Source organism: Orbicella faveolata, unplaced genomic scaffold, assembly GCF_042242905.1.
Source record: "Orbicella faveolata isolate gen_17 unplaced genomic scaffold, um_ofav_v1 contig_34, whole genome shotgun sequence".
Classification (NCBI taxonomy): Eukaryota; Metazoa; Cnidaria; class Anthozoa; order Scleractinia; family Merulinidae; genus Orbicella; species Orbicella faveolata.
Genome location: NW_028301563.1, coordinates 23,765,144 through 23,790,273, shown reverse-complemented (window position 1 = coordinate 23,790,273; position 25,130 = coordinate 23,765,144). Strand labels below are relative to the sequence as shown.

General features: G+C 39.2%; 2 protein-coding genes and 1 long non-coding RNA gene across 4 annotated transcripts in view; 2 read left to right on the top strand and 1 right to left on the bottom strand.

Moving 5' to 3' along the window:
• Positions 1 to 83: 83 nt before the first annotated feature.
• LOC149105355 (uncharacterized) lies at positions 84 to 801 on the top strand. The gene is made up of 2 exons (XR_016201483.1): positions 84 to 477; positions 741 to 801. It is a non-coding gene; the product is annotated as an uncharacterized LOC149105355 (long non-coding RNA).
• Positions 802 to 6,176: 5,375 nt separating this feature from the next.
• On the bottom strand, positions 6,177 to 15,399 carry LOC110050509 (receptor-binding cancer antigen expressed on SiSo cells-like). Of its 2 annotated transcripts, XM_020756432.2 has the most exons (5): positions 15,145 to 15,399; positions 14,951 to 15,026; positions 12,142 to 12,288; positions 7,884 to 7,988; positions 6,177 to 6,738 (listed from the first exon to the last, which is right to left on the bottom strand). In XM_020756432.2, exons 1-5 carry the CDS (start codon positions 15,213 to 15,215, stop codon positions 6,511 to 6,513), a joined length of 627 nt encoding a protein of 208 aa, XP_020612091.2. In that variant the 5' UTR covers positions 15,216 to 15,399; the 3' UTR covers positions 6,177 to 6,510. The 2 variants fall into 2 exon arrangements, with proteins under 2 accessions (XP_020612091.2, XP_020612089.2); XM_020756430.2 differs by having other exon boundaries at positions 14,951 to 15,399.
• A 6,588-nt stretch (positions 15,400 to 21,987) lies between these two features.
• The window catches only part of LOC110050485 (NADPH oxidase 2-like), a 29,071-nt gene continuing 25,928 nt past the window's right edge, over positions 21,988 to 25,130 (top strand). Inside the window, exon 1 of the mRNA XM_089271819.1 lies at positions 21,988 to 22,052. The gene's annotated coding sequence lies outside the window, so the exon portion shown is untranslated. The remainder of the gene's footprint in view (positions 22,053 to 25,130) is intronic.

Genomic DNA, 25,130 nt, shown 5'->3' with positions numbered 1-25,130 from the left:
AATTACCTGGAGTGGGGGTTGGAAAATTAGAGGTGGGGGGGGGGGGCACAGGAGAAAATTACAACAAGAGAGAGGGGGGTTGGATATAAAATTTAATACATACAGGAGAGGGGCATTACTTTTTCATTCCTTTCCGCAAACTGGAAAATTAGTGGAAGAGTTATTAGAGTTCAAATATAAATAATAACATTGGAGTAAAACTGACAAATTTATCAACTCTAAGGTGTTCTGATCTATGAACTGTTGTGATGAACGCTCAATGATCTATTGTAGTCTTACCGCAGTATTACGTAGTTCCGTTCTAATCAAAGGAACAATTCAGCCTTATAGTTTCTGTACGTGCACGTAGCTATTAGATTTGTCAGTTGTATCCTCGCTTTCACCACGAACGCAAGTCACCTAAGTTGAAGAAGTTAAAAGTGACCGTCTAGTGAAGCCAAAGCAGTCTACCTTTAGAGGCAAGCGTAGGACTGATATGTAAGTGTTGTCTTTACCTTTTAATAGTTAGTTTCCACGGAATTCTCAGTTAGTTTTCTTATCGATCGTATCTTATTAGTTATTGCAATTCCGTATATAGACTTGCTGTTTTCTACTGCCCTGCAGTCATAAGGTTTAGGTTAGTTTTCTAGTTTCGTCGCAGTTTAGTGTAAGTTAAGTACATAAGTATCACGTGGACCTCAATGCTCGCAAGAAGAACTGTTTCTTTAGTAGCTTATGCTTTATTTTTAATCAAATTTCAGTTTACGGCTAAACAACGATTATCGCAATTGGTGTCAAGGAAATAAATCAATTTGTCCTACACATCAGCGTGCTTTATTTCGTCAGCCCGTAAAGTAGTCCTATCTTTAAAGTCGTCTTCACCGGCTCACGACACCTCTAGTTCGCTCGAGAGTCGCCGGCCGCTACAACTGTTGTTTTCCTATCTGTCATGCAGTAGGAAAGGAATGCCTCTGTTATATATGTTGAAACTGCTACTTCATTTGCACTAGGATTTAATGAAGCAGGAAACTTTAATTAAAAGTTGCAAAAGTAGCCCTATAATGTTATTCAATGAAAAAGAAAAATGCCAATGTTAGCATACATGACATCATAATTTAGCAGTTGAAATTTTAATAGCAATACAAATTTAAAGTATGGTAAATAAAACAAAGTATTATTAAATTGAAGTCTTCTGAAGAAAGGTCTTTCCAAGGGGTATGTTCCCAGCACAACGTGGATGAGACTGCATGTAAAAGTTATGTACAGCACCTTAAGTTCCTCGATGCCAAAGCCAAAAAAAGAGTAAGAGAAAGGAACACTTTTCCGCTTATTTCTTGGACAATTGAAAAAATGTAAAAGCGCTTACCAACAAGCAGCTGAAAATTTATCTAAAGCAATAAGGTTTTAAGATAAGTGGAAGCAAGGCTGAGTTGATTGATCGAGTTCTCACCTACGCACGCGGAAACCTTAGTGCCAGAGATGCTGTAGAAGATGAGGAGTCTCCCAATTCATGAGAAGACGACACAAGCTCAGGGTCCAGTGATTCTGATGATTCTTCAAACGACTCTTGAAATGAGTCATTTGAAGTGATGTTTGTACTGGAGGAAGAACTCCAACAAGTAAACTAGGTATGAGGGAATCAATGTGAGGAAACTTTTTTCAATGGTGGGTGGGTGGGGGTTAGCCTTAATATTATCATTATGCGAGGGCGGGGGTTGAATTCAATTTTTGCTTAATGAGAGGGGGTATGACTTGGGTTTGGGGCCTATTTCACCCAATTTCCAACCCCGCCCCACCCCACCCCCCTCCTGCAGGTAATTATTGCACAGTCCCTGATTTTCCACGTGCTTACAAAGCACCAAAGACCAAAGAAAATAATGTGAACATGATTTTCTGCGGTTGGCTTTTTTTTGACGCGCGAGTACACATTTAGACGTGAAAAGAAAAAAAAGCCTTGCAAAGTCATTGAAATGAAAATCACCTGTCAAACATCAAAAGTGAGTGTACGACGCTGCAACTGTTAAAAAACGCATGCTCCGAATGGCTAAAAATATCGATCGAATGTTCAATGAATATGGATAAACGACGCGAACATGGCAAAGTTTACCGTTCCTAATGACTTAAAACTTGTTTTTAATGGCGATGGATCTGACAAATCTAACTGTCACGAGAAATCTTCGACTTAATCTGAATCAGAGTCATCTGAAATAATAACGTGGCGTTTTCGCGGCTTTGACTGATGGATGTTTTCTCCACTGTTGCAAGGTACACCGTTGAATAAAAAATTAAACGTGCATCCCTCGATGCTTCTGATGTTGGAACCACTGAAAAGGCTAGACAAGCCTTGCTCTTCGCCCAAAAGAAGATTGCTTGTTTTTGCTGTTTGCATGGCTCTAACTCCCAGGCTTTTACTGCTGGTTTAATTGATTCAGCGTTTGAGAAGATGGGAGATTTCGCCTTGCCGCTGTATAGAACCAAAGACATCTTGTGCTGGTGTTTGTCTGAAGCTGTCTTATAAATTCTAAGCTTTTTAGACTCTTATGCCCACTCAGTTGTGCTACATAATTCTCCATAAAGGAAATCTAACACACTGGTGTTCCGTGGAAATAAGGATTAAACAAGGATGCATGCTGTCACCTCTACTATTTCTGATTGCCCTAGGCTGGAGGATAGAGGACACAACAAGTCTCCAATGTACTAGGAGAAGATGGAAGCTGAAATCTGTTTTAGAGGACCTGGATTATGGTGACGACCTCTGCCTACTATCTAGCTCTGAAGCACATCTAAGCAAGAAAAAACTAGACAAGCAACGCACGCATGGTCGGGTTAACGATCAACAGCAGAACGACCAAACTAGATGAACACTGGTTGCAGGCGATACTGCAGAGCCAAAATAGATGAACAGGAGATTAAGAAAATTGACCAGTTCTGCAACTATGGCAATGTGATTGATGTGCAGGGAGGTGCAGATGTGGATGTGAAAGGACGAATTGGCAAAGCTAGAGAAGCATTTACATCATTGAAGCAAATATGAAGTTCAAAAAAGATCTCTCTTAAGACCAAATCAAAGCTTTACAACTCAAATGTAAAGACGGTGCTCCTTTACAGCTCTGAAAGGTGGAAACAACTCAGAAAATAGTTATGAAGCTGAGGGTTTCTACCATAAATGCCATCGCATTATACTGGGTGTAATATGGCCACAGAAAAAAACGAACTTTAAAGTGCGCAACAAAGACATCATTGTGAGCTTAACCCGGAGGAAATGGACATGGATTAGCCATGTATAAAGAAAAGGCTGTAGCAACGTTGTTATAGAAGGTTTGTTTAAGACACTAGAGAGGAAAAGACAACAGGGGGGCGACTGAAACACCCTGGAGGTTGTCAGTAGAGAAATAATTTAAATCCATACACGTGATCTGGGGCGAGATCCGGAAGGTGGCACAAGATCGTGCACGCTGAGAGACGGTTAAGGCCTTACTTTTCCGTCGTCGGTGTTTTTTTTTTGTGAAGGTCTTATGCCTCCCATGGTGCAATGAGGACTGATGGTGATGTGATATTACAAAATTGACATGGTTTAAACCAGAAATTTATCACTAAAATAAAAAAGTCAAAAACCAACTATTGTAGGCGTAATTTGTCACCCACGACATTAAACGGTAAACAAATGGTGTACTTGTGTAATTAAAAAATAATTTCACTTAGATTTTGGCAAAGTTCTAATAATTTCCCATCGCCCTTTAAATTATAAGAATTTTGACAAAACACGAGTAAACTTGTTTCCTAATTTCACTCGTCACCATTTGATTACACATACTAATTTGTCGCCAGATAAGGTGTTAAACCTACCTCGAGTCAAAGTGTCTCACTGCCGAGCTTAACCTGGGTCTTGCAGCAGTAAAGGACAAGGAGTATTACTGCTTGCCCCCTTAATGCGATGCTTGTTCATTGCAGGGTTACTCCAGCAATAACCTCATCCTCACTCATTTACACAAATGGATGGAGAGAGACAATGGAGAGTAAAGTGTCTTGTCTTGCAACACAAGACAAAGACTTCAGTCAAGGTTTGAATCTGGATCGTGTCGTGCGCTACCTAATAGGTCACCGCGCCCCCTACCTGTTATGAAGCAGCGTCCAACTACGCTAGAGAAATTTGAAAACGCAGCTTTATTTCTACGGCTATGCCCACCGTTCACACTAATCCGTCGCGAAAACGCGCTTCAAAACAGTGGAATTTGGAAACGCTGGCTTTTCATTCTCATTGGGACGGAAAACATTTATGAAAATGGAGCTTTTCGAAAACGATGGCGTCACGATAATCATGTGATTTCTCCGACCGAGTTTTCTCCAAACACAAATTCAAAATGACCGATGATTGTTGCGTTTACCAATTCCTCCGACATTGTGTGGAAGGAAAACATTTGATGCAATTTCACAGTGAACCTCCGTATTTTTCCACCAAAACAATTACCTGTGGTCTGTACCAAAGGTAAGACTGGGATTATATATCACCGCACATGATCTTAAACTTTGTGCCGCTGACCAACCAAAATGCAGTCGAGATCATATCATTATTTTTCGACGGGTCTGTTATTATTCCCATGGCAACTTGCTGGTCATACCACCTTAAACCTCTGTACTTCATCCAACTTTTGTCATCACTGTCTGGGAACCAAGTGATCAGTGTCAATCCTTTGCCATCATTTGTCATGTGACAGTACACGTACTGAGGGAGGTACGAGTTGAGTTTTCGTGAAACATTTTTCGGAGAGTAGGATCATAAAATATCCGCTGCAAACTCATGTCCTTGTCAGGTATTTTTTATTCGTATCTCAGAGCTTTGCTGCTTTACTACCGGCTTGTATACAGGCTCGATTACCAGCCGCTTTTCGGAAAAGGAGCCCGCGCTCCTCCCCCGAAGGCACGGTTGCACGCGTGAGGATTATTTTGTTAGTCTTAGCCGATCAGATAACCGCCCGCAGATTTTTGCCGGGCATAAATTGATGAAAGCAGCATGACAGAGAAATTAAGAGACGTTTAAGATCAAAAGATCGAAAGATTTACAATTTCGAGAAGCGCTAGAAAAGTTAGTCGATCGTCAAAATGTCGTTCAACCAACGGAGTCGGGAAAATTTGAATTTTGTGGTGCCGGAACGTCGAATAACGAACAAAATCAATGAAGAGAGGGATAAACCTAAACATCGAGCTCAAGAGAGACAACGCTCCGTTAAATTGATGTTTGATGGAAAGTGACACCCTTCTCTGGCGAGCCAGACTGAATTAAAAGCGAACCGAACTAAAAAACATTTACATGGCAAATTACAGGGTGCGTTAACCATGCAGACTTAGATATGACTTTTAACACGCTACACCATAGTCAAGCGGCTCTGCTCTACTGAAATGACAAACTCTTCCTTAGAACACAGATATAATGCCCTTCCGAATATTCAGTTTCCGTTGCTTAAAGGGTGGTTATATGGAGAACGATCAATGAGTTTTAGGGAGTCTTTTCAAAGGCAAATATTATAAATAACTGTCAACCTCTTGTCAGTGATATTCCCCCGCACAAGCCTCAATTGCAAGCTAGTTCCAGTCCAATACCGAGAATACGAAAATTGTCCATTAGCTTCTAATAATGCCTAATATATTTTTTTCTGAGATGGCTGGTTGAATCCTTTGCGGGGGAGGGGGGGTGGGGGAAGAGTGCAGTCAAAGACAAAGTGATATTATGTTTTGATCGTGGGTTGGGACATCGACATTAGCTAATGACTGGGAGAGAATTCTGACCTAGTTGCCATGCAGCATTGCTTCACTAACGTTGACTGATACCAGTTGTTTCTGCGCAAGTAAGAATCAGCAGTGACTGATGAAAATAGTGAGACAAGAGCGGATGTGCAGTAACAACTTTTCAAACACTGTGCATTGTTGATTGTACAGAATAAAAAAATTGTTTTGTTTTCTTCTGACAAGTGTTTATCCGCAAATGCGAAGGTGCGGTATGAACGAGAAGGAGTTGGGGCGAGTAGACAGTGCCACGCCCACGTCTCGTGTCATGTCCCTTGTCAAATTTCGAGAGCAAAACATACCATCAGGAGTCTAGCTTCATGGCAGAGGCCCAGATCGATAACGAATGTTTGCCCATGTTTTTCCTCAAAGAATATTCTCATAAATGCAATAGGCATTATTCACCATTGCTGCCATTTTTGTTGCCTTTAGCTGTAAATTCTGTAATATTCATCGCATTGTTTAGAAGCATCATACAAAAAATTGTCCTACAGTCGCTAAACACAAGGAGTGGTTCTTTACATTATTCTTGACTGCTGTGATTGGCCAGAAGTGTTTTCTTAGCTGTTTGATTCAACAACAGTTATTCTATTTTATCAAATTATCCTGTTCCCGCGTTGCTGGTATATGAGGCTGAACAGACATTTGATAACCTTTCTGAAATCCCCACTAAAGGCACCGCTTAGAACAACACCAAAACCAGTTATACTTCTTTACACTATCAGACACAAATTAATAATTTAACATCTGTTATGATGATGATAGTCGTACTCCAAGATGTCCGTGTGTTTTTTTCTCGACATGTTTATGTGCTTCCCTTTCCTCTTTCCTTCTTTGCTGTTCAATGGCACGTCGTTCTCTCTCAGCCTGCTTTCTCTCCTTCATTAGTTTCTCCGCTTCCCATTCAATGTCTTTTTCTGAAACAGATTCCTCGTCCCACGCTGTGGAGGATTCATCATTCCACGTTCCTAGCTCAGGCTAATAACAAAAATAAAAGACAGTATTAAAAGCTATTCTAGGTTTTTAACCAGTATTTCCAATCACCTATGTGTATCCACACCAAAAGTTTTCATAAAGCATTTAAACGTAACTGTGATAATTATTTTTTAAGGAGGGAACCACACCAATCAAGGATGATTTTCAGGAGCCTCCCTCAAAATAAAAACTGGAAAATAAAACCTAAGAAAAAAAAGTGCAGCTCCATTGACACAAATAAATTTATACGAATTCAAGATTTCGGATCTAAGATGGAAGATTTAGCTAATAGATCGTTGTTGCCATGCGCATGTTCAGTAACAGATCTAGACAGGGTTCTGCCTGATAGGAATCTACTTGTTTTATATAATATAGAAACCAAAGAATGTCAAAGGAGCTATATATGCATCTGTCCTCCAATAGATCATAAGTACGAACCAATCAAAATGCAGGAATAATTTGACTTATTATAATTTGCAAACAAACTTAGCAGTTGCCATAGGCCAAGTTAAGATCAGAGTGACATCATTGTTTTGCTAAAGACAAGTTCCATTTTCTAAAGCAGCACAGTGCATTCAATTGCAGTTTGTCCACGGACCCTCCATTTTGTCTTGAATTTGTCGCGATCGCAAACTTAGCAAAATATTAACCAAGCGCGTGGGATACACATGCTTAAATGCACGGGGCTGGGACTGGGGAAAGATCAAAATATTTTTGTGCCTGCTTTGCAACCGCTCTCACATGCTCGAAGAAAAATAACACTATCCAAAACTTCCAGACTGATGTTTGAACCTTTACCCAGGCTAACAGTTCCTGACCCACTTTTTCTCGTGATGCAAGGAAGAGCAAGACAGGTTGCAGAGATAATAAAGTAACCACATGACAGGTTTTAAATCAATTGGAAGAACGTCAGATTAATAATTCTCACATTTTGATTGGTTCTTACTTTTGATATATTGGAGGACAGATGCATTCATGAAATCATCCTATGATGATACCCTTTACATTCAGTAAGCACGCCAATATTTTACTCAGTTGCTGCCCTCACTCGCAAAATATTGTTTTTATCACACAAAAATAAATAACCTTAAAGCTTATCTCTACTGGATTAAATAACTTGTATCTTACTGTATGATGATATGGCTCACCTCTGTAGGGGTATAACAGATATCAAAATTCAAACGACTTGATGGATTCTCTGTTCGTGGATGATAATTGTCATCAGAATGGACCTTTTTCTTCTTCACAACAATCTGTAAACAGTTTTTTTCAGCAAAACAGATTTTCTCAGTTATTTAGTACCATCTACGTTGTACGGACAGAAGTAGATGTACCTATTTATTATTTATATAGACATGAGTGTTTCACTGGAAAATACACCATTCGTAAAGTTTGTAGGTAACTACATCAGGGGCCCAAATGCATATTTTCCATATCCTCACTAGTGAAGATATTGATGACTTCACTTCCGGCCTTTTCATGGTTGTTTGCGTGCAAACAGTCATTTTGTCTATATAATAAAAAGAAAATTACATGGTGGCTTGAAGAAATGAATTTTAGTTTCTCATGCAACATTTTACTCAGTTGCTGCCGTCATTTTACCACTTGAAAATAAAATATATATTTTCGCACTGTCGTGAAATATCCTCTATTTATGATTTGAAGTTTGAACAATGCAAGTACACAATCAAATTCACGAATTAGTTTGGTCATTCCACATCGTGCAATTTGATTCATTATATTGTGAATGATTATGACCTGCAATGTTAGTACTCTTCAACCCTGATCCTAACCCCCAGGGAACAAGTGACTCGCATTTCAGGTTACAATAACTAACACAGACACTTAATTGAACAAGGGTGTTCGGACTGCCTTAATGATATTGCTCTAATTCCTTTGAATAAGTTTACAAACCAAGCCACAGCAAGGTACTGTAGGTGAAAGTTGATTTTGCCTTTGACGTCACTAACTACATGTATCTTAAATTATTAATATACATACTAAAATGTAATATTCACTATAAATTATTTAAACAATAAAAAGATAATCTCTCATTTTGATTAGTTTTAGACATGATCAATTGCAGGAGAGACCTACAGAGGAGATGACGTCATTAAATATTCTTTTTGGTATCTTTTGTAAACAATGCCATGTGCTCTAACAGACAACAGAAGGCGTCAAAATGTGGTAAGAACATCAGTGGCACTTTTTTTGTTCTCACCACATTTTTCATCACCTATGACCAATTTCTGACCACAAATATGATAGCATATGGAACATAGAATATATAAATTGTCAAAATTACACAAAATAGCCAACAGAAAAAACAAAATTAATATCACTGGCAAAACATGGGATCAAAATCCCCCAGCAACTACCCAAGGAGATGGCATTTTCAACCCACTGTTCAAAGTAAAAATTTTTGTCTGTTCGATAACAGACTGCAACTGCTGCAGGTTGTTCAGTTTATGCCACTGAAAGAAGCTAGTGAGGATACGGAAAATATGCTACTTTGGCCGTCCTGGAGGTAGTTTTGTATGAAATTTACAAGCTTTGTACATGTATTTTCCAGCAAAACACATATCAATGCCTATATAATAAATACAGTGGAACCTGGTTAATCCGGTAACCAATGGGCCACGAAAATGTGGCCATATGAACAGGGTGGCCATATTAAAGGGGTTTTTCTGAGGTGGCTCAAAGCAGTTTTCTGGGGTTTTTTTTAGACTTAAAGAACTAGGTGCGATTTGAATGGCTGTGCTATTTTTCTTGAGGTAACTCTCCACTCTTCCTTTGATTGTGTTTAAGTCATAAATTAAAGTTGCACTGTGCTGTTGCATAGCAACAAACCTGACCCACTTTTTACCATCAATTGCATCTATTTAAAAACTAAGCCAGTGACCCCATATTTTTTTGACAAGAATCTTTTTATTACACACAGAGGAAGAAACAAGCAAAATTATAAAAAAATTCTGTGGTCAGGAGTAGATTTTTCTGAAATTAGCAAAAAGGAAATTTCCAAGTTGGAGAAATTCCACCCCACAGTTTTTTTTTTTAATATATATATAATTTTGCACATGCATTCCACTTTTGCTGTTGAATAATTTTTTTGCATTAAAAAAGTAGGGTCACCAGATCAGTTTTTTGTGATATTACCTTCGTGGATTAGGAATTTTCTGCGCCCGTTCCTACCCGCAAATTTAAATCTTGACCTTGCAAGATCGCACTTTGCACACGCGGGAAGGCAGTCTGCTGATCAGTAAAGCCGTCAATTCCATGCAAATGGATGAGAATCACGCGAATAGTGTTTTGAATTCTTTTTTGCTGTAGTCATTAGCTGCATAAGCATTAGAAGAACAGTACCATAAATACCCAAAGGTGAGATTGGCCAAGTATAAAGAATGAAGAAAAACTGGAGAGTATTTTTTTCCTGTTGTTTTTTTAGATTGATAGCTGGTGCAATCGATCGCAACATCAACATCACAATATTCATTTATGTTCCAGCACAGTGGTTTAAAAGGATGTTTTTCCTTTGAAATTGCTTAAAGGATGCATGTTTCCAAAGGTAAAAATACCGCAAACAGCCTACTAAACTTGGCGGAAACAAAGTTTTACAAAGTAGGCCTCAAACTGCCATGTTTGTTTTGAGTTTTGCAAACTTAAATCTCGCACATTATCCTGCAACCCCTCAGGTGATCGCATGATGCCTCACACTGAAGGGCATGCTAGAGCCCAGGCATCTCACGGAAAGTGTGGTTTTCTGTTGGCTGAGGAACGAAAGAAGCGGAAAACGTTTCTCTCACACACGGCTGGGAGTCTGGGCACAGGTGTGCGGGGGGTTTCAGGTCACATGGCTTGCATAAGGTTTCAGTTTTTGTTTTGCCATCCGCCATTGCCTGACCTGCCCCACCCACCCACCCGTGAAGTACTTGTAGAATGTGTTAAGCTGAGGTGAAATTATTCTCTACCCACTTTTTTGTGCCATTTGTTATGAAGAGCAGACATGAATATTTAAGTCTCTGGAAACTTCTAGAATGTCAAGTCATGCAATGTTTGTGCCAGAACTTTCTACTGTCACACTATGGAACATTTTAGAACATTCTACCACATGATGTAATAATGAAATTTATGTACATAAATAGAAGCTCCAAGAATGTTCTAGAATATTAGTTAAATGTATATAAAGAGTCAGGTAGGTAATACAGAGCCCGTTAGTAGTTCTCGGCAGAGACCGAGTGGAGAAGCTATAGAGTCCCGTTGTTGTTCTTGGTAGAGACCGAGTGGAAAAGGTATAGAGTGCTATTGTTATTGTACAAGCTATTGAGGAACTTTGTTCAAGGTCAAGTGGACCATAAGGAGATTTCTTTGGAGACACCAAGATTTATTGTGAGTTCGTGTCAGTAGTGACTAAAGTTTAGCAGTAGGCTTAACTTAGTTTGGTAGTAGATTGTATTGTTCAGAAATCACCCCTTTGTAGCTAAGATTACATTACGTAGTGTTAAATAAATAAGTTGGGTTCATAGAAGAGTTTCGTAGTATATCTTTCTGGTGGTCAAGCAATACCGTAACTTATTGTAAGACTATTATGTTCTTCATATGTTAATAAAGGTCAGGCTGTGTGGTTCGGCTTGGCATGGCCCCAGCGGAGTGTCAGAATATTACTATTTTGAGCCACATAAATAAGAAAATGAGTGACTGAACTTTTGTTTGGGCCAGATTAAAAAGGCCGTAATAACGAGGAGGGCATATTAACAGGGTGGCCATAAGGCAGGGTTCCACTGTAGTAAATGTTTCATATATTCCATCAGTTACTATGCAAAACACCCTTAACAGTGGAAAGGGCAGGTAAGGTAAGCTGGGGTAGAGGGTGGGGGGGGGGGGGGTGGTGAACTCTAAAGGAGTTTGAAGAAGAGAAGGCAGGAAATGGATTTCAAGGTGGCTGAAACCAAGAGAAAGAACTTTGTGACATTGGAAAACATTTTGCAATAGGAAAAAGCACCATGAGATCTGAGCCATTGCTTTTTTAAAATTTTAAAAATCTTTGTATTTTTACCTTTTTAATTTTTAAAATCTTACAGGACTCCTATGATAACAGTACTTTCAAGCACTGATGGATTAATCCTGTTTAAAAATTTCTTTTTCATTATTATTATTATTATTATTATTATTATTATTATTATTATTATTATTATTTGAAGGGGTGGGAACTGGATGTGAAAGGTAAAGAAAGTGGGAGAGTTTGCATTGGACTGCCAATGCTCTTCCCATCCTCTCACTTTCCCACCCTCCCACTTTACTATCAGTGGATTTGTCCAATTTAGCACAAGGAAACTTACAGTTATATATTTATTACTCATCAAACCCTCCATGTATAGTAATAAGCATGTGTGTAAAGTTCTCACTTACTTTCTTTGGTTTTTGAAAGACAGGTGTCATATCATGGAAAAGATCCTCATCAACTGGTGTCTGCTGTGAATTGGACGATGGTTCAACCTTCACACTAAATTCCTCCACTGGACCCCATTCTTCCCATTCTTCACCTCCTGGTGCCTGCTGCAGATGGGTAGTAAGTTACAGATCAGAAGATGAAGCCACTATTTATTTATACATGATTTGTGTTTAGAACTAGAAGTTTGTGGACTTTGTAAATTAGAGTCAAACTCAATTTTCTTTTGTTGGCAACTTTTAACTTTCCCTTCAACATTGTTTTTTTCTTTTTGGATAGACAGTATGCATCAAGAAAAATTTTAAATTTCTTGCTTACTTTGTACCTTCAGCACAGCTTCAGCTCGCTCAAGTTGGCTAAAATTTTTGAGGGGTTGATGTGATAGTGTGAAAATGTATTTGCACATTTCTGGATAGGAGGGTCCCTTAGCAAATATGAACTGCCTCTGGATGTCACAAAAATGAGGTCTTGCCAGTGGTGGAGTGAGATAAGAGACCGGGTGGCAGACATATTTCATTGTTAATAAGACATAACCAGATCTACACATCAGATAGCAGTTAGTTTTGTTCCAGTAGTAAATTAGACTTCAGTACCTGGTTTGCTCGTCTTGCACTATTCACTTCACAAATTAAGGGGTAGAACATGTTTCTTTACTTGGAAAATGTCACATGTTATTAAAATCCATGTGTGTGAGGATTAACGTCCCACCTTTTTTATGCCAGATGACCACAAGACACATTTACTATTTCCCTTTTCTCAACTGAGCCTGTGGTGTTATTACAGACTGTGTGTCCGTTGGGTGTGGCAAATTATACTGTGAGCACAAAGGACTAGACCTCTTTACAGAAAATTCTCAATTTACTGCCAGTAATATAACCAACTGGCAAATAACTTGAGATCAATTAATAATAAAAACAGATTCCTTGGGCAGGTTCCCACTTGCTCAAAGCAATAATTGTCAAACAATGAACAGATACATGGTGCAAAGGAAGTTTGCAAAATCCCTACAAAAGAACATCCTGTTTGACTGATGCTAGCCTCCTACGCACATGCTCTTTAGGCTCATCATGCCATCTTCCTCCCCCACGAACGTCTGCTGAAACAAACAGTACGTATACAGTCTTTTCCCTTTGCCCATAAAGATCAGCTGAAGATCACATGGAAATTACTCTAGAGCTAGTCAATGCTGGGTCATTGTATAATAAAAAGCCAATCATGAACTGAACAGTCAAGCTCCCTTGGAGTGGTATCAACTACAACATGTACTGTGGCATGTCATGTTGAATTCAGCAGCAACGCTTTCACAGTAAGAAAATATGCAATTTTTCTGACCAGTCCGCGTTTGTACATTGACGAACATTTCATCTTTTGCATTGCGTAATATACCACTGATAGTTTCTTGAGAAGGACTTAAACAATACAGTAAAAACTTGTGTAGATAAACCTGGATTTTTTTTCAAGTTATCCTTAACAGGTTCTTATATAAATGGGGTATAAATAGGGAAGCTTAAAAGGTTGTAAAAATCCAGGTTCTTATACCTGAGTTTTCACTGTATATTGTAAATGTCTCACACACTTGTTGAAAGGCCATGACAGTATGGGCGCTAGTATTTTGGTGTAACGTGATCATTTCTCAAGTGCCAAGCAGACTTAATTCCTGCAACCTTGGCTTCCAGCATTTGAGAGGAACTAACTAAACTAATGTTGCATATGAACACATCCTTCTTTCTCTTCACAAAATGCTCTGACTATAGCTTCTTGCTGATAAGGATTTAAATTGGCAGTGTTAATATGCTCAATGAAAGACTCTGGTATCACTGGTATCCATTGAAGTCTCTTGCAAAATTTCTCCGGGTCCAAAATTTGCTGCCTTGATCAGGAAAGGCACTATGATTGGGCTACATAACTAGCCCTGTGTTTCAGCAGACATTTATAGGGGAGGAAGATTGCATGGGGAGCCAAAAGAGAACTGTGTAGGAGGCTAATAAGATGCAGACCAGTTTGATAAAGTCAAACCTCTCAAAAAATGGACATGTTGCAATTGGGGACAGGAAACTAAACAGAAACAAAGACCAATGACCCAAGGTACAGATCAATTTGCGTGACCTTTTACAACAAAAAATTGGGGTTTTGTATACACCCTTGGTCAGTTGTTGATTAACTAGCTATAGTCAAGAAGTTATTTTGGCAGTTGGGACACACCTTCATGGCCAAATTTGCTGTTGTGGAGAAATTAAGTGGAGACTTTCATTTATTTGGAACTACTGTGAGGCTTTGCTGATGTCAATATAGTGATTTCAAGTGTCGGGGATGGTTGAATAGTGGCGAAAAACAAAAGCCAAAAAAATTCTAGGACCAGAAATCAGCCCCACATTACACAGTACAGATACTGTACTTGTGGCGTATTAGATGTAATTAGTGGAGATACACGTCCACAGTAACTAGAAACACGAGCTAATAATTGCCTGCTGGTGACCACCCTGACATTAAAAGTAAGAGAATACTTCATTATTTAGGTAGCCATCAAATCATGTCAAGTCCGGTCATAACAGTGATCACCTAACAGATGAAATACGATTCTTACCATCTGCAGGCATTAAAATGCAAAGTTATAAATAATAATCAAATTATTACATACGATACAATATATTTCAGGTATAAGATCTAGTGATACGTCTGATGGAGACCTAAAATTCAGTATTTAAACGTTTGCACCCTTAATCCCTTTCAACAGCTTTAGTAAAATTAAAAAGATCAATATTTCCATACCTGGTCGATAGGAGAAGAATCGTTACCAATAGTGACTTGCAAGTTGACGCTTTCGTTTTGGCTAGATTTTCTATGTCTGCCTCGAAAGAAAATCCTCTTAATAAAACTGATAAAAAAGGAGAAGCAGCTAAAGAAACGACGAAAATTGAAATGGACTATTTTCATTATTATTAATAATACTACCCAGGTACTACCGTAAATGTTGTGAGTTTGTGAGTTTTATGAAAGAAACGAAACAGTCACCGATGACTGGCCAGCGGTACATCCCAACTCAGGTTTTCCAACATGGCTACTCTAACAGTCGGCTGCTCTACCTCCCCGACGGGAAATTTAGGTTAGTAAGCGACGGGAGTCGGAAGAAATGGAAAAGTTCTGATTCCTCCGGCTCTGTAGACTACGAGTAGTCCCTCTTTCGCTTAGTCCGTCGTGTGTGACGCGAAAGAAAACCGCGAGAAACAAATGGCCGCGGAAATCCTGGGGCGAGGAGCGCTCCTCGCCCCCAGGATTTCGCGCGGCCATTTTTTTCTCGCGGTTTTCTTTTTCGCGTCACGAACGACGGACTGAGCAAAAGAAGGACTACTATGGCAAGCCGTTCGTAGCAAAATTCAATCCTTGCAATATATGTTTAATCCTTTAAATAATGGTTTTATTTAAACATATAAAAAGGCATTCAATCCAATGGCAAATAAAATTTTTGGTTCAATTCAATCTTTTAATTTTCATGATTCAATCCAATACCTGGAATATTGATTCAATCCAATATCTAAAATATTGATTCAATCCAATACCTGGAATATTGATTCAATCCAATACCTCGAATATTGATGCAATCCAATACCTGGAATATTGATTCAATCCAATACCTCGAATATTGATGCAATCCAATACCTGGAATATTGATTCAATCCAATACCTCAAATATTGATTCAATCCAATACCTCAAATATTGTGCAATCTTCCTGGGCCGAGCGCGGCCAACAAGAACGAGAGTAAGTGAGCACTAGAGAGCACTCAAAACATGGCGGGCGAAGGAGAACTAGATTTAGAAGTTGAGTTTCCTAAGTTTCTTGCAGACATCTTGGATAAAACGGAAATAATTTTTGAGAATTTGACTCAGAAGTTGCAGAAGCGCACGCCGAAGTTCTTGTTCAAACCATTAGTCTGCTTAGGTAAATGAGGCAGTGCTACAACCGAGACATAAGGGACACGGAAAATTTAGATTCCATTACTGCCGCTTTTGTAGATGTAAGTTAACTAATTTTTATGTGACAAACATATTTGTTTATTAAAAGCTGTGTGTGCTAGCTTTTTGTGGCAAATAACATAAACTGTGGCAAATTTTGCTACCACATTGGTCTTTGGTATTGTGCATATTTCTGCTGTCCAATCAATACTGGCACACTAAACTTTGAACTGTAAACAAACTTTTTGCTGTGCCGTGTGCACAGTCAAACATGTTTCTCACAAAAACTGCTTGTGTAAACCTGGCTTTAAGTTATTTTTGAAATAAGAACCTTTACATTTTACAAGACAGCAATCATTGAACATTGGGATGTGTTTTAAGTGTTTCAATGTTGTTGTCTCATGTTTTGTATTATTTAACCCACATGTGGTACTTCTTTCCTAAAAACGATGTTTTTCTTGATATTCTATGATAAACATGGCACCAATTTGTTGTGAATATTATCAGGTACCCGGGGCTCAAGGTTAACACTACTGCCAACTAGCCATACATTTCAGTTTTGAATAGTAGATTTTTGCACTTTCACTAGCCATTGTGACAATCATGATGGAATGGAGTACTGGTCTACTGGATGAAAACAAAATTGAGAATTATCCTGACAAAGTAAAACTGATTGAAGAGAATAGAAACTAATGAAAACAGGGAAACTATGAGTGGATCTCGTGGAAATAATTGCCTTAATAAGCATATGATAAATATTTAACTATTAAAGGGAGATAAAAGAAAATGCTAACACTAATAAAAGTACATCAGAGATTGAACATAAGCATATTCAAGAAAAGCAGGATTCGTGTTTGTGGGAGTGAAATTTTCTTAGTGATTATTATTAACATTTTAGATGCAACAAGAAATGTCCAAGATTGACCACCACTCTTGTAAAAAAGTCAGTGAAGCTGTGTATGAAAAAGGCTGGCTGGTGCAAAGTTAGTTTTGGCTAGTGACATGAGTCCTGTTAGTAGCCATTACGCCAGTGCACCAAGAAGTTAGTCTTGTGTCCTGGGTACTTTTGAAAATAAGATAACGAATTAACTTTGCAACAATTTAACATCTGTTTTGATAAGTACCTGAAAAATCTGCAAGGCAGAGTAGTGCACATGGCAGTTATCAAATGCCCTGATTTCTCTTCAGTTTAGTTGTGTTGCTAGAAGTTAGGCATTCTGTAATTCAAGCAGTTTCTGAGTTTTGTATATTAATGAAAAGGAAGATGAGAAAATAATTTACTTGACACAGGGTGAGGTTTTCTGTTGTGAATTGAGTTGCAAAAATACTTTAACGGCCATAATCTCCTTTACCCAGCCCACACACATGTAGTATTATGCAATTGTCAGTTGCCCAAGTTTAACTGTCACTAGTTCTAGAGCCTCTTGAAAGATGTCTACTCCCATTTGACTTGATTATCTTAAGGGATCTAGCCTTTCCAATACAAATGACTGCACTGAATCAAGTTGTCCCAGGTCAATTTCTTCAACTGCAACATTGTTATCACTGTCCAATGGAGTTGGACCATCAGGATCATCACCATAGTATTCAAAATCATATGACTATCCTTTTGAAAGGGGGTTTTCAGGCTGCATTATATGATTAAGCCACATTTGGTATGGCAACCAGTTTTTTTTCTCTTCTTACCATTTGGTGGTTGAAAGCTTCAGTGAACTGGCAAAGAGCAAGGTTTATCCTTGGTTGAAAAATAAATGTAAGGTGGAAAGATGCACTGATTTATCAGTGTCCAGGATGCCTGACAATTCCATACTACAAAAAGTGTAAAAGTACAAGTGGGAAGCACAACGGAAACATCTCTCCACAATCTTTCAATTCGTTGGTTGTGTTGATGGCCCTGCAGTGAAGCTGCCCCTCTCCTCTCTTGTAACCTGCTCTACTGTATCGCACACACCAACGTTTTCAACACCACGATCTACTCGTACTCGAAGGCCAAAATTCTCCGTCTCTCTTAACGGCACCCAGAAACAATTCAAGAACTGTTTCTGCTTTATTGTTGGCACTACATTTCAAAAACGTTATTCTCCGAGAAAATCCGTCTATACAGCCGTGAATTAGTATTTTCCATCGGATCAGAGAGTGATGTCCATCCAGATGCCAAAGCGAATTTACGCACCCCATCTCAAGACAGTATTTTGGGGATCTAATTTTGCTAACCTTTCTCTTATTCTCCTCCGTTGAACCCGTAACCCAATGGTGTTGTAATCGGTTGACGGTAACAATCGTAAAATAACGAAACAAACAACGAAGTAACTTAAACGGTTCCAACTTGTACGTTTATTCTCCTCGCGATGACGGTATGCGAATATATGCTTACAACACGATCTCGATAATACGACAGAACAAAACAAAAGGCTCAAAATACAAAATCTCGTATTACATGTCAATTGTTAACTCGGGTAACACAACATGTCACGGTCATGCAACTATTAGTCTCTTAACAAGTGGACTTAAAGAAACCTGCCATGAATTAAAATTATATCCATACTCTTGAATGATTTCGGTTCCTTATCAGGTAAGCTGTCGAAACCCCTCATATCTTCTAAGCCGTACTCTGTCAATCTTCTGTGAATTGTCCATCGCCAAACTCCAATCATCTTTGTTATCGTTGTCCAGATGAATCCTAGTCCTCAAAGTTCCTCGAGCACCTCAATAGGAATTTTAAGAAATGGTCTTCCATGATTTCGTCCTTTTTCGCTTTCTATCGTAATGGAATCCGCAGTAACAGTTGACGGAGTAATAGCTCTGCGACGCAACACACTGAGCACATCTACAAAAGCGGCAGCAATGGAATCTAAATTTTCCGTGTCCCTTGTGTCTCGGTTGTAGCAATGTCTCATTTACCTAAGCAGACTAATGGTTTGAACAAGAACTTCGGCGTGCGCTTCTGCAACTTCTGAGTCAAAATTCTCAAAAATTATTTCCGTTTTATCCAAGATGTCTGCAAGAAACTTAGGAAGCTCAACTTCTAAATCTAGTTCTCCTTCGCCCGCCATGTTTTCAGTGCTCTCTAGTGCTCACTTACTCTCGTTCTTGTTGGCCGCGCTCGGCCCAGGAAGATTGCATCAATATTTGAGGTATTGGATTGAATCAATATATGAGGTATTGGATTGAATCAATATTCCAGGTATTGGATTGCATCAATATTCGAGGTATTGGATTGAATCAATATTCCAGGTATTGGATTGGATCAATATTTTAGGTATTGGATTGAATCCCCTGGATTGAATCAATATTCCAGGTACTGGATTGAATCAATATTTTAGATATTGGATTGAATCAATATTCCAGGTATTGGATTGAATCATGAAAATTACAAGATTGAATTGAACCAAAAATTTTATTTACCATTGGATTGAATGCCTTTTTCTATCTTTAAATAAAACCATTATGTAAAGGATTAAACATATATTGCAAGGATTAAATTTTGCTACAAACGGCTTGCCATACCCGTGACGTCACCGGACAGCATTATCGCCCAGTACTTTCAGACGTCTCTCTCCCCGAGCGACTTAGCGAGCGGAGGAGGCGGCTGAAATTCAGGCTATAACATCTGAAGTTAGAGAATCGTCTGAGCACTTCGAAGTTATTCATTTTGCTTACTTCCAACAACTCACATGGCGATATTCGCACGCATAATCTTAATCAACAAACACGAACTGAAACCTACACTAGCCATTACACGAAAAAATGGTTTATGATGGTCGAATTCTCCCTACCTAAAATATCGTAAGGTGTCCGAATTTTATCATCCGTAATATGGTTACCGCATTTTGTCATTCTCGCATTTTATCGACCGCATTTTTCCATCCGCATTTTGTCATACATGTTTTATCATCCGCATTTTATCATCTGCATTTTATCATCCACATTTTATCATCCGCCATCCTCCGCCATCCGGTCTGCGCTTTACAGAGACCCTTTTGCTGAACGTTCAGACTGCAAAACAGTCGTATTTTTTGCGAACGCGGGCGACGGTCAATATTCGAAAGGTCTGGAGTAAGTGTAATAACGGCGAGGGCGTCAGAAAACGACTGTTTTGCAGTCTACTGAACGTTCGAAGATTTAAAAAAATAAAAAAAATAACTGTTATGATAAGTTGGTTGTCCTGTGTAAGGTATTGTCACGTGATCTTGAGGACCGCGTGTGGTGTAAAAGTATTGCAATAAAACTCTTGAAGTTGAAGCGAGCAGATGTGTATTTTCTCATACTCATAACAATAGCTGGTTTTCACGTGACGTCACCAAAATTCGAACTACAAAACTAGTGATCTTCCTGAGATTTTACTTAAATAATGTATAAGAGCAGCTGAAAACTAATATTCATACAAATTTTCGCTCCGAATGGGTTCTTGGTTTTGTGATACACTACACTTGAATTTCTAAGCTTTTGCGTGACGCGGCATTTACATGACGGCCAAGAGAGCTGTCATGATGGTTAAAAAAGTGACTTATTTCGAGGAACTTGGCTGTCTGAACAGTTCATGACTTAGAAAAAGTATTATTTTAATGTTTTAGAGTTCCTCGAGGGATAAATTCACGCTTTTGTAGCAAAACTCAGTGACAGATGTTTCTGTTGGTTTCCGGCCGCCATGTTGGTGCCCATACGGATGGGCACCAGCATGGTGTCTCCATACAAATCTCTATAAATTTGGGTAAAAAAATTCTGCGCATATCTCGCATAGGAAAATTTGCTGTGACCAGAATTTTGGCGAGAGTCTTTGCATATTTACCTTCTTTCATTTCCCAGATTCTGGACTTTATCTATTGACCGGTTTTGATTTTTAATTTGATCTATTTTGAATTGCGTAACACTGAAAACCAGCAATAACTTCACGCATTGTGAGCTTGGCGCGCCTGTGTTGGGCGGGGCCAAATAGAGGGTGGTAAAGGGGGGGGGGGGGGGGGAGGTATAGATCACGTTTCACGGAAGATAAAGCAGCCCTTTCACAATTCACGAAAAATACAACATTGGCATTTCACGCTTCACGGAAAATAAGAGAAAGTTTTGGAAAATCACGGTTCACGGCGACTATGGAAATCCCGATTCACGAGGAAAAAAATGGCTATTTCACATTTCACAGGAAATAAAAAGGGCCGATCACGGGTCACGAAAATACCCTCAGTTTACCACCCTCCAAATAGTGTCAAATTATCTGTAAGCTATGTTAAGAGCTAGTATTCTTTTTATATACCCTTCTATGTTTCAAAGTGTTGAATTCAACTCAGTGTGCTCCAACGGAATACACTTGAAATTTCAAGGTCTCGAAAGTTTCACGTGGGTTCCATCACACATGAAATTACGAGCAAAACAATGCGTCAACAGGAAAAACATTTCAATAGAAAGGGCCATGGTAAAAGGTCACGTTGTCGCCTCATTAGTTTCTTTTTAGCTTTTAAGCGTTCCACGGTAAATGAGCGAAAGAAAACGACCGCTTACTGCTCACATATTAAACCTGATGAAAACAGGAGAGAAAGTTTGTTATTGGAAATTACAGTTGAAAACTTTTTACTGAGGTTCAGATTCAATTCCGATTGCAATTGCGTTTCAAGAAAAATGATTCCCAGGTCTTCTGGCCGTCCTTGTTTCCCTTTTTAGCTGTCCTTGAGTCCCCATGGGCTTACCTACGTCACTATTGACCCTTATACCCTGTGTTAAGCCACAAAAATACTCTTCAGTTAACCGGGGAGGATGTCAAAATTGCGTCAAAGTACACACCTTGACAGACTCGGTCAACCGTTTAGATGCTCTCCAAAATCAACCCATCACGTATTAAGATGTTGCCAAGAGCCATTGTCAGTTGATTCAATCGCTTCTGCTGGAAGGATATTCCAGAATTTCAAGGAGAAATTAAGAAATCCGGTAAGTAAAGCATTGAAAACTAGTGCTGGTTGAATGTTATTTCCAAAGTTACGCCTTTGAGCGTGATCATAAAGAAGTTAACAATTTTAACAGATAAATGACGCAAAGGTTTTCATTTTTGAGCTACTCCATGAAAGTTGCTTGAAGCAAATTGTTTATAAATATGCAAGACGAAGTTTATCCATCAAGTTATATAGGAGCTTTTGCTTCAAGCCGTCTTGAAATACTGTTATGTCTAATCTAAGGGACCGTTCATTTTTTATGAGGGAGGGGGGGCTGGTGGGATTTCGGAAGCACCATTTAAAAATCGTATGACCCCCCCTCAGCTTACCAATTTTTTCACATGGCCCCCCCTTATAGCGGTCATTTTTTGGGATGACCCCCCCCCAAAAAAAAAATTGAACAAACAATATTTAGATTTCAACTTTTTTAATATTTCTCTATTATCCCCCCACTTCACGTTATTGTGCTCACTATGAAGACAATAATTACAATCCCTATACTACAGAGAGCTGTTGTTTAAAAAACAAATCAAAAGAAAGAGAAGTCAATTTCGGATCTCCTAGTCATGGCTCGCCCTGAGCGTGTGGCATTTGGCCTCTCATTGGCATCTTCCTCATCTGAATTGATGAATGCAAGAATGACGTCACTTGAGTCATCTTCTCCCCCAGAGTCAATGGCATCACTGTCATACTCATCATTGTCACTTTCATCCGTTTCACTGCTGTCAGCACTTGCCCTGTTGTCATTTTGTGTCAATGTCCTGGCATTTCTCAGTGTTGGTTGGCCAGCTCTGAGAGGACTCTTCTGCTGCAAGCATGAATGTCTTACAATTACCTTTACTTTCTCACTCTTGCTGCTTTTCAAATGCGCAAAATTCCAAAATGCGCAATAATGGCGAAAGCGACGAGTTGTTTAAGAAAAGGTTTACAGCTGAACGATCCAGGCAGTTTGACATCTTACAAGCAAAAGAAGCAATCTTTCTAAGTGCGGATGGCTGTTCAGAGAGGGCGAGTGAGTTTTCCATGCCAGGGTACCAGTTGAAGCCCAGTGATGGAAGAAAAGTGAACTTCTCCATCAAAGAGCACAGAGCAATGGTGGAAAAGTTGAATGTCATACTGAAAGATGTAAAGGAACACGATTCCACACTCTTTCAGTCCAATGGGCTTGCTTTAAAGCAGGGCGAAGAATTTACCCACAGTTTTAATGTAAAACAGATCAAATGTATAGAAGTTAAGTTGACGAAGGTCACGCAGGACATGGAAGCACTAGAAAATAAGAAGAGCAATTATAACAGCATATTCAAAGGCATACTCAAACAGCGCATCAACAAAAAGAGAAGGAAAAAAGAAAACCACAGAACGTCTAATGAAAGAAAGAGGAAGCGGACTGAAAACAACGTCCAACGAGTTTATGGAATCTGTGTTGGAAACCCGCTAGGAAATGATCTTCCACAATGCCTTGTGTACCCTCCTAGAACGGCCTTCCCGGAAGAGTGTATTAAAGTTGAGGATGTTGCCACGTCGTTATTTAGAAGAGATGGGCCATACATCGCACAGCTCTTGGAAGGGAATTATTTCACCACAAACCTTGAGCAGGAAGTCAGAGATTATGTTTACACCTTCATGTTCCCTGAAGAGTACACTCTGACGGAAAGCATTGCTGCTTCTTGCAGCATTGGTGAAAGAGACTCCCATAGCAGCACAAGCGGCGACGAAGAACTCGACGACAGCGAAGATGAAGATGAGTGCCAGTGAAAGTTGCATTCGAAAATAACAGTGTTTTAAAATACTTCTTTTCAGTAGCTACAAATGCTTTTTGTCGCCAAACGTTTTTTTAAAGCAGAAGGAAAGTTTGTAATAAATTTGTATCCTGCCTTCTATGTTTATTCTATAGCAATTTTTTTGATATTCAAACATTATGCCATTTTAAAGTTTTCCTAAAATATTTCACGTGACCCCCCCTTTTTCCCTTATTTTTTTGGGATGGCCCCCCCTCGAAAGCCATTTTTTTTCGCATGGCCCCCCCCCAAATCCCACCAGCCCCCCCTACCTTATAAAAAATGAACGGTCCCTAAAGCCGAAAGACTCCTTGAGCATCTCTACAGCACTCTTAATATGATATACATTTCTCTGATTAGATCGAATGGAAACTAATCGGTCATTATCACTGATGACCGTGAAATCGGATAAATAATATAGTTAAATGGTCAAACGGATTTTGGTCAAACTCAACTTTGCCACCGCAAAATCAATGTTTAAACTGGTGAGAGAGATTTCTCTTCGCCTGGTATGCACCGATTCGGCGACATGTTAACGCTTGCTTGTGCTGAGAGCTAAAGAAACAGAGGGAATAAATGTGAGCATCTAAACAGACTTGCCCGCAACTTTTGGAAACATAACGCGTGTGCATGCATATTAATAATATACCTGGCTCTTTGGAAGACAGACATTCTATATTGACAAAACATGGAAAATACTGTCTAGTCAAATACGCGTACCACGATCGAGAGAATCGATTTAATTTGCAGATTTTGGAATGGCTGAACATTATGTAATTCATGGTGTATTAAATGTTTTTGTAGGCGCAAGAATCTTTTCGTTTTTAAATGGAAAAAAAATTTATTTTTCAAGTTGTAGTAGTGAGACGATTTCACTTCATCACTCCTTCACTCCTTCACTTTCTGTTACACATTTCGAACCCGGGGGGGACTCCCATATGGGGAAGGGGGAGGGACGCTCGTCGGAAAATTTGAATTTAACTACTAAAGAAGACTAATGTGGGCGTTGCTTGAGCTTCATTGGACCCTAAAAGAAACCACTTAAAATGGAATGGGTTCGATTACTAGCCACTGTTCAAGAAGGGATCCCGCGCGCACTTGTAGACCCGACTCGTGCACATGAGAGATCAGCGGAAAACAAAATTAGAGCCTGACTTTTACTATTATTTCTTTGAGTGCACCCTAAAGGATACTTTAACAGCTAAGTTGGTCACGTTTTGTTATCAACACTCTAACAAGTGAGACCAGAATCCATGATATGTACCCGAGACGACGAGCATCTCCGGCCTTTTCACATA

What these genes read in the sequence shown, in the direction of transcription:
- LOC110050509 (XM_020756430.2), bottom strand. Translation starts at nt 15,115, where the DNA reads ATGAAAATAGTCCATTTCAATTTTCGTCGTTTCTTTAGCTGCTTCTCC. An exon ending in ATTCTTCTCCTATCGACCAG is followed by an intron (nt 12,289 to 14,950) that starts GTATGGAAATAT and finishes ACCCATCTGCAG; the next exon opens with CAGGCACCAGGAGGTGAAGA. An exon ending in TCTGTTATACCCCTACAGAG is followed by an intron (nt 6,739 to 7,883) that starts GTGAGCCATATC and finishes TTTTGTTATTAG; the next exon opens with CCTGAGCTAGGAACGTGGAA.